General features: G+C 39.2%; 1 protein-coding gene across 1 annotated transcript; it reads right to left on the bottom strand.

Annotated features, from left to right (window-relative positions):
* Positions 1-8,602: 8,602 nt before the first annotated feature.
* SIB1 (sigma factor binding protein 1) lies at positions 8,603-9,004 on the bottom strand. Its single transcript, XM_079049950.1, has one exon. It carries the CDS (start codon positions 9,002-9,004, stop codon positions 8,603-8,605), a length of 402 nt encoding a protein of 133 aa, XP_078906076.1.
* Between the last annotated feature and the right edge of the window lie 1,412 nt (positions 9,005-10,416).

The raw sequence follows: 10,416 nt of genomic DNA, 5'->3' as shown, positions 1-10,416 counted from the left end.
CGAGATCATATACCTTATCTTTCGACCAAGAATCCTCCTGAACACTAACTACCACTCCTAACTACTAAGATCCTCAATCATACTATGAAACATGCGGAACAAGGCAGACAGATTTACCATACTACACAATCAACAAGATAACAAGATATCACAATGGAAACATACCCGCAGCTGCATCTGGCTCTGCCCTGACCTCCTCTGTTGTAAGCTGAAATGCACGTCCCTGAGCCCTCGGAGGCTCCGCTCCACCCTGACCCCTGCCAGTAAACCTCAAAGTGGCCGGTGCTGGAGCCTGCACCGATCCTGCAGCAAACTGTGGGCAGTTGGCCCTAAAGTGTCCAACCTGATGGCAATGATAACAAATCCTCATATCCTGCACCGGGGCTGACTGACGGCAATCCCTCGCATAATGCCCCTCTCTTCCGCACTTGCGGCATGCACCACCGGACCTACAAACTCCGGTATGACCCTTCCCACACTTTTCGCAAGTGTGGCTACTCTGACTCCCAATCCTGGAGTCAACGGTTTTGAACCGTTTCGGCGCCGGCTGCGACTGTACTGGGCCTGCCTCTACTCTCGCAACTGCAACTCAATCTCCAACTCACGCCGCCTGGCGGCCTCCTGCAGCTCTAACAAGGTATCACACCTTTGCGTGGACACAAACTTCCTGATGTCCCTCTTGAGCATACTCAGATATCGGGACATCTGAGCCTGCTCTGAAGCAAACTCTGGGCAAAACATCGCCCTCTCAGTAAAAATCCTGGTGATCTCCGTCACCGACTCTGAATCCTGCTTCAGCTCCAGGAACTCCTGAGCCAACCTCTCTCTCTCAACCTGTGGAACATAACAGGTACTGAACATCTCCCGGAACTGATCCCACGTAACCGCATCCCGCTGCACGTCAGAATAAGATCCCGTAGTCAACCTCCACCAATCCTTCGCTCCGAGCCTCAACAAGTTCAGAGCACACCTCACCCTCTGATCAGCAGGGCATGAACACGTGAAGAAACATCCCTCCACATCTGACAACCACCTCATAGCAACGATCGGATCCTGAACTCCATCGAAAGTAGGGGGCTTCGTATTATCGAAGTCCCGATACTGAAAACCTCGAACGGTTCCTCCCCCTGCCACTGCTACAGCCGCTGTAGCTGCCGCGGCAGCCGCGGCAGCCGCCTCTGCAAGAGCTGCATAGCGCTCATCAAAGTACTCGACCATGGCGGTCTTGATCGACCCAAACATCTCCGGCAACTCGGCCCAGAACATAGCAGCAACCTCATCATGCAGGATCTCACGAATCCTGGCATCCAACTCGTCCGTGCTCATCTGACCAATGACCTCGGGTGGTACTGACCCATCCTGACCACCCTCTCCCGATCCTGATCCCGAACCGGATCCTGCCCCGAAACGTCTCGTAATCGCCATACTGCAATACACCAACAAGACCCTTAGACACATCACATGTCCACCCGGGTAACTATCTCATAACCGATACCCTAGAGAGTTGTGACTTCCTTGATACGCATATGGGTCCTGTGCTTTCAGTAGTACGGGCCCATACTACCTTCCACACCTACCCATATTTGTCTCAAGTATCACCACAACATTCTAACCATATATACACACACCCGCTCAATCCTCACTCCTAGAGGAAAAGCTGCATATCTCAGATAAGGAAAACCCTAGGCTAATAGGCATCACATAATCAGGCAATTCTATCATGCAATTCCTGAAGATCCCTAGCCTAGTACTAGCATGCTGTTCTAACATATCACATAATCAAATAACTTGTATGGTATTTTGGGGTCTACTTACTGGCTCTGGCTGATCGTACCCTCTGCATCCTCCTTTACTTATTTCAAAAACCTTTTTGAAAACCATTTTGAAAATCCCTCCTTGATTTGAGACTGGATTCACACGAATGTTCCTCCAATTCACTCAAACCAAGGCTCTGATACCAACTTGTAACACCCATAAAATTTGAGCCAAATTAAAACATTTTAATCATTCAAAAACCATTACGTTCATACAACTCGTTTTCAAAATAGTTTAAACATCAGAGTATCCCCCAGAACCATATCATATAAATCATAAAACATGAGGAGCGGTACGATCACGCCTTCGCCTTGCCACGATCTCCTGAAGTACCTGAAACAATACACTGAAACTGTAAGCCCGAAAGCTTAGTGAGTTACCCCCAAAATACCAACCACACATATCATACTCATAACATATCATAAATAGAACAACCATGCACATCGGGTCTACTGTGTGACTGGTCCGCCCGCACCGGGCCTTCAGTCCACCTGGTCCACCCTTCGAGTCTAGCCATGTACGTCGAGTCTACAGTGTGATTGGTCCGCCCGCACCGGGCCTTCAATCCACCTGGTCCACTCTCTGAGTCTACAGTATGACTGGTCCGCCCGCACCGGGCCTTCAGTCGGCCTGGTCCACTCTCCGAGCCTCGGAACGTCTGGTCCGCCCTCTTGGGGACTTCAGCCTATCCGGACCGCTCGCTGGGCCTTCGGAACATCCGGTCCGCCCTGGGTATGTTGGCCTACAGCACAAAGCAGGACCCGCCTCAACCCAACCCCCGTCAAACAACCATGTGCACATACAACAATTAATCACATAACAATCCTCAACCAGACAAACAGTCTAACAGATCACATAGCATATCAACATCCTAATCAGGATTCCGACCTAACCGGTCACTAGCATAACATTACCCTATATCCCGGGTACCGACCTTAACCAGGTCACTAACATAACACCATCCTAAATACCAGGATGCAGATCTAGCAAAACAATAACATAACAAACAATACCCGGATTTCCATCTGATAAAGGGCCGGCCTTGGTGCCGTAGACCCTGTCGATATAGTGAGGATAACTCACCTTGCAACTGCCGAAATTCTGCAAATCTCTGACCGCTGACTCACCGGGACTCCCAACTATCACATGATAATCACCAAGTTAGAATCCAACATGACTTTCTAGGCCAAGGGCCCACAACACTCATTAAGTCCATTATCCTCTTATTGGGCCAAGACCCAAAACCAAATCCTCATGCAAAGCCCAATATTAGCCCAATTTACTAAATTGGGCCCACCTCACCAAATGGGCCTAGATCCAAGGTCCATAATAATTGTTGGGTCTAAATTACTCCATCCATAATGTTCAGTCACGACCCAAGCCCCACTAGCCCATAAACAGCCCAATCACTTAAGGCCCAAAATCAAAAACCCAACAGAGGGAGTACGCTGGGCGTACCCCTCTTGGTATGCTGGGCGTACTTCGATTCTCGCGGACTGGGAACGGGACACTGACCCACTATGCTGGGCGTACATCAGCTTACACGGGGCGTAATCTCGCTGGACTAAAATTCCACATAAGTTCTTAATGGCTTAAGCTCTTAAGCCCAAACTTCAGATCCATCGACCAAACATGCCTAGGATTCATAAAGTCTCAAACTTTATTACTTGGGACGTCCATAAAGCTCTTAACTCAAGGTCTTAATCCATTAAGACCCACCTACATCACACATGAGACAATCAAAGCCTTTGGGACCTCATTTTTCTCACTCAAGACCTCTCCTAAGGTCTGAAAGGATAGCTAATCTCAACCAACTCGCATCATGCATCACTTTGGGGTTTTTGGGACAAGAAATGGTGTCAAAACCTCATAACACCTAGATCTACACAAAATAGATGTCAAGCAAGAGACTTTATACCTCAAAAGGGCTCCAGAAGATGATGCCTTCCCAGATCTACGAGCTCCAGCCACCCAACTCCTTCCTTGACAACTTCTTCTTTCTTCTCCTAGGCTCTCCTTTGCCAAACCAAGCTCCCCAAGGTCAAATATCCACAATCATGAAGAAAACGGCTACTTAGGGTTTCTGAGAGTAAGAGAGCAGATATGGAGGCTAGGGTTGGAACCATAATGTTCCTTATATAGTGGCCGGCCCTAAAATTAGGGTTTCTGGACACTGGACGTACGCTGGGCGTACGCCCCCAACACCTGCGTTCATTTAACCGCTCTACGCTGGGCGTAACCTAGCTTACGCTGGGCGTACCCAGCCAATTACACGCATGCACTCCATGCATGCCTAGGACCCCTTTGCCAAATATTTCCTTTAGGGACCATTATTGACACTATCTTCAAAGTGTCATAACTCCTTTATTCTAAGCCCGTTTCCGACGAACTTTATATCCACGAAAAGGTGGCGAGAAGCCCTACGCTTCTAGCAACACACCCCGACCCGAAACCTTTTCGAATAAAACCCATTGCCCATAAAAGACCAAAACGCCCTTACTCTTGATCTCGAGGATCCATGAATAATTACTCTTAGAACGGGGCGTTACAGTTATACCGAAAGGTTGTAATGCTTCATTCCTTACTATGATTCCAAAAGTGAAAATTCCAGTGGTGGTAAGTGATTTTCGGCCGATAAGTCTTACTGGAGCTCAATACAAAATAATCGCTAAGATCTTAGATATTAGATTTTCTCCAGTTGTTGATGTTGTGGTGAGTCCAGTTCAATCGGCCTTTGTTAAAGGTCATCAAATCTTGGATGGTCTGCTCATGGTCAATGTATTAATTGATTGTTTTAAGAAGAAGAAAAACAAACTTCTCATATTTAAAATTGATTTTTGCAAAGGCCTATGATTCATTGAGCTAGGATTTATTTATTTATCTGGAAAAATAATGAATTTCATGGGTTTTGGTAGTAAGTGGTACATGTGGATTAGGGGATGTCTGGGGTCATCTACAACTTTATATTGATCAATGGCTCCCCTACGAAGGAGTTTAGTTTGGAGAGAGGTTTGAGACAAGGAGACCATATGTCTCCTTTTCTTTTTATATTGGCTATGGAATGTTTACACGTGGCTATTGAAGATGCGGTTGCAGTTGTTTCTTTAATGAAGCTAAAATTGGTGATCTGACGATTTTCTCATCTTTTCTATGCTGATGACTTAATTTTTTGGGAGAATGGTAACATTAACAACCTTGTATGGGTGTTCAATTGTTTTTCTTGTGTTTCAGGTTTGAAGATAAATTTACACAAATCAAATATGTACATAGTTGGCGTTAATAATACTGAGGTTGTGGAGCTCGCGGCTATTACCGGTTGTAAAGCAGATAAACTTCCATTTATTTATCTTGGTTTACCAATTGGGCGTAACATATCATGTATATAAGGGTGGAATTCTATCATTGATAACTTTCAGAAAAAACTTTCTAATTGGAAGGTTATTATGTTGTCTATTGGGGGTAGATCCACCTTTGTTACTTCTGTTCTTGGTTCCCTGGGGATGTATTATCTTTCTGTGTTATTGATGCTGGTCCAGGTTAAAAAAACATATAGAATCGTTACGATCACAATTTTTCTGGGGTGGTGATTTGTTCGAACAAAAAATCAAGTAGGTCAATTGGAATTTAGTTTGGGCTTCTAAAAAAAGGTGGGTATGTGAATCAGTGAATGAATCAAATGCTTTATGGGTTAAACTCATAAACGCTATTTATGGAGCTCAAATTGGAGTTCAGTTTGGTGGGTCTTGCTCTCGTGACCAAGGAGTTTGGGCTAGAATAGTAAGGTTGATTAATACGATGCATGAGAAGGAACTCGTCAAGCACAACATGATATTTAGATGTGTAGGTAGATGAGACCAAACAAAATTTTGGTTTGATATTTGGGTGAGTCACTCACAACCCATTTTGTTCTGGGTTTAATTGTCTTTGATAGATGGGATAGGGCTGGACGTTTTATTGCATTAGAACGTTTAGCGGTAGAGTATTTCAATCTCAATTGGTGGGGTTAACATCACTCCTTGATTCGTTGGCTCTGACAGAGGAACAAGATTGATGGTGATGGTCTTTAAATGGTAATTTGGAGTTTATTGTCAAATATATATATTAGGGGTCATATTGATGTTTTGAATCTTCCTTCTTGCGATATAGATACGAGATGGAATTGTCTTATGCCACAGAAGATAAACATCTTCATTTGGAGAACTTGTCTAGATCGTTTGCCTACTAGACTTAGGTGCTGTTTGTTTTTTCGAAGCGAAAATGTTTTAAGTCTTCGGACCACCTCTGCAATCATCTGTAGCAGAAGAGGTGGAACAAAAAGCTGCAGCATTTAATAAAAAGTCTGTTTGTTTTTTAACGTCTGCAGACTGCTGCAGTAAGTTAAAGTAAGGCGCGAAGAGGTTTGAAGCAGTTGGTTTAGTGCTGCGCCACGCATCACACGCGCAACAGTTTTTAAGTCAGAAGTCTTCAGGAAAACAAACAGCTGCGAAAAGCCAAGTGTTGCGCGGCGCAGCAATAAGTGGTCTGAAGTGGTTTTTTTAAAAAAACAAACAGCACCTTAACATCTCCAAAAAGGTTTGGAGGTTGCTAACATTACATGCCATGTGTGCTCTTCTGTTTTGGAAAATATGGATAATTTTTTTTTGTAAAATGTGACTTGATGGGTTATTAGGAAATATATAAATACTTTGAGCTTTAAAGACGGTGACTTTGGCACGAAAACAATTAAGGATCTCATTGATAATAATTCGTTTGATTGAATTGTGAATAAAAATAGGAATTAAACTTTCTTGGATCAATTGGATCCAAACCTGTTGCTTTTTTATTCCTATGTAATTCACTATCTCCTTGCTACCTCCGGTTTGTTTTTAATAAATATTTTCAGCTGTCCAAATTTTTTTTGAGTTGGATTATGGAATAATTCAAAAAACATCTATAAATTCAATTTTCTATAAAAACAAACTCCAAAACATTAAAATTTTCTTTGCAAGTATGTTTCACAAGGAGGTTTAATTCTAGCTCGACTCATAAATATTAACAAACAAACACGACTTGTAATTGTCGATAAGTATTAAAAGTCAATGTTTTATAAAGTAGATATTCTATAAGCCCATATTTATATGAGCATGAGCCCATATTTATATTCAAATCAGATAGAATTTAATTTATTCAAAACTTAAATCAAACCTAAATTCGAATTACGCTCTAAAATTAGACTCTTTAAAAACCCTACAATCAAATATATAGGAAAACCTCAAAACTTAAAGCCAGTAATTTACAAACTCAATTCACTTGATGAATGATGAGTCGAATATGCCATTTTGAATAGCCGCCACACATGAGAAAAGAATGATGTGGAGAAAAACACGAGCCAAGCAAATGTTAATAATATCTTTAACTAGATTTGCTTGGATATTTTTGGTCTCTCATGAAATCTGTACGGACGGATAGTACCATAAATGCTTATTATAAAATAAAAATATTATTTTTTATTTAGTATATTATGATATGCCTTTGATAAGAATATAATATAAAGCAAACTTGAGAACTAAAATCAAAGTCGATACTCAATATCATACATCGGGGTGAAATATGGCTCTTAAATAGGAATTGAAGTAAGATATATAATAGAAGTTAAGCAAATAAAGATTATATATAGTAAGCGACATCCATCAATCGGTCTTATGGTTACCATAAGAAAGATAAGTTATAATTTCCTTTAAACAACGAACGTAATGCATGACTAGACTGGAAACTAGTATTTCACTTATGAATTGTTATTTTATGAACTAAAGATTTTCAAAGAAAATAATTTGAATCTATGATCTATTATTAAAAAAAAATATATTGTTGTATAGTCCGTCAAATTCATCAGTTTTCTTTGTTCAAAGAACATATAATGTGACGATGATATAAAAAAAGTGAATTAAAATAAAGGTTAATTTGTTCTTTATCCAATGGGGTGTCACCATTTATGTAACAATTCGAGTTCTAGGATGAAATCTGCAATCATGCTTAATTATTCTATAAACAAAATATGTAATATTTGCAAACAAAACCAAATCCCTCATTACCTGATCACACTGGTTAAATACTTATTAACAGAAGAGTGTATATAACTTTTATATCTATACTTAAGTATATAGATCACCATTTATAAATTTATGCAATAATTTTTCATTTTTTAATTAAATTTATGAAACTCACATGTAGTATATATATAGATCACATGTTGCATATTTTGGTTATAGAATGAATCGTACGTAGTTACATATTTCGTAGAAAAAACAACTTAATTTATTGTATAAATTAGAAAAAAAAGTCGTTTTTATACTTAAATGGGTACTTAATCTAGAAAACTATGATAGCTTTGTTAGTAATTAAAGTTTTAAGACTTTGGGACAATACGGACATGTGTTTGTTTCATCCTGCATTTTAAAAGAGTACGCAATCTTAATACTCTTATAGGAATAAATTATTACTTCTTGCTGTAAATCAGAAAATCATACCTGATAAGATAAATTTTTTGTTATAATTATATAATGCATGCGTGGTTTTATATTCGGTAAAATAACAAGCATAAGATCTTAATTAAGATCTTTAAATTTGCATAATCAAGTCTTATTATTGTTTCACTTATAAGTTTTGATCATGACATATTTACTTATTTAACCAACATATGAACATATACATCTTTAAAGCACCCGAGATCAGGTAAAAAGACTTACCGTACACCCATTGACTATTCTTGACAATTTATGAAACAAATCAATACATGATCATCACAGGATCAAGATCCAAAGTCATGAGGAAACAGTGGGGGAAAACTCTCAAGCATCTGCGGCGTAATTATCAAATCATCCGAGACTTGATCTTCTCGACAAGCAGATTCATGAGAAAGATCCGATCCAGCAGCAGTTAACTGTGCATCAATACTCGTACGATTTATAAGTTGCCACTTCTGTTGAGCACCGGGGCAACCTACTTCGTGGTCTCTCTCCGGAACTCCGGCAAGTGCTCCTGGTGGTGGGGAGATAGCGTATCTGCCGGTAAACTGTTGCACCACTGCTCGGAATTCAGATGGGGTAGCCTTGATCTTCATAGGATTAGAGATGTAAACAACTTTAACTGGGTTTTTCTTGCTGGATTTTTGTGACCTTTTTTCAAGTTTTACACTCGGTAGCTTCTCCATTTGGAAGTCAAGTAGAAGAAGAGAGAAAACGGCAGGTAAAATGTGATGGTTGATAGAGAAAAGAGGGAAGATATGAAGGAGAGAGAAAGGTATATATCTCAATTATCCAGCATGTGTGTATACATATACATATATCTGTCTATATATGTATGTATGGACAAGAAAGTTTACAATCTAGCTAGAGGGGTTTTGTCGTCTTTTAAATAATAGAATTATTAAAATCTATCTTGTGAACTACTGGTTCGATCGGTATATTTTGACTGTGATTCAAATAGAGAAGTTAATTTCCAGCATGAATAACAAAAACCACCCCAACATGTCAATGCATAAGCATGCAATGCAAAAATAGTCATTTAGTTATCCCCACAATTGAACATCATGTGATAAATAAAACCTAAATAACTTAGGAGTAAAAAAAAAGTTAGTTTATAATCTAGCTTATAATTTAGTTTATTATAACTTAATGTTTGGTAAATTTAGCTTATCCTAGTTCATAAAGTAGCTTATGAACTAAACTTATTTATATGTTAGTTTATGATAACTTATTAATAAACTAATTTATAAGCTGATTTGCCAAACAAATCCTATGCTCCGTTTATGAAAGTTATACAATTAAAACTTTCATTCACGAATGTGCGTCGTGGATCTTTTGTAGTCACTCACATAACTTCTTTTATTATCTCCTAGTTTTGAATAAAATTGTGCAAAAAAAATAATAATAATAATAAAAAACATAGCCCTCCCTAGTACCCGGCCTCATGCCATGTACTGATGTACTCTATTACCACTTAGACCTTGCCCTTCGTCCTGATTCCTTTAATGCTACATGGAGTGCATTTCACAAAAATTTCAAGAAAAAGTGACAAAAATGACAAAAAAAAAAAAAAAAAAAAACATTGAACGAATACAAAATGATCACTTTTGGGTGGGTAAGTAGCTCAAAACTACCACCTATTTTGCAGCAGGACCACTGAAATAGGTATATACTGTGAAAAAGTTTTATCTGCCATAAAATAATGAAAATTTTGTAAAAATGGCCATGTGGTTTGTCAGGGGGCAGATTTGGTCATTTTCAGTTTTCTGTCTAAACTAAATGCACTATACATATTTGGTCATTTTTTGCTTTATTTATGATGTTTTTTCAACATTAAATAAATATTAAAATAAAACTCTCTCTATGTGTGTATGTATATATATGTGTGTTTAACATCATAACTTGTTGAATAAACAAATGTCTAACATCCCAAAAATCAAGACAAAATTTTCATTTTTAAAACCATTCTAAAAATCTATAAGTTTTACAAAACAAGTTCTCAAAAGTCACTATCACGAATCAGAGTATCCCAAAATCATAAAAATACATAAAATCTCGGATGATGTGTACGATTAAGCCTTTGCATTTCCCTTGTCCT

The sequence above is a fragment of the Lactuca virosa genome, chromosome 5, assembly GCF_052849685.1.
Source record: "Lactuca virosa cultivar CGN04683 chromosome 5, Lactuca_virosa_CGN04683_v6, whole genome shotgun sequence".
NCBI lineage: Eukaryota > Viridiplantae > Streptophyta > Magnoliopsida > Asterales > Asteraceae > Lactuca > Lactuca virosa.
This window is presented reverse-complemented; position numbering and strand designations above follow the sequence as displayed.

What these genes read in the sequence shown, in the direction of transcription:
- SIB1 (XM_079049950.1), bottom strand. Translation starts at nt 9,004, where the DNA reads ATGGAGAAGCTACCGAGTGTAAAACTTGAAAAAAGGTCACAAAAATCC.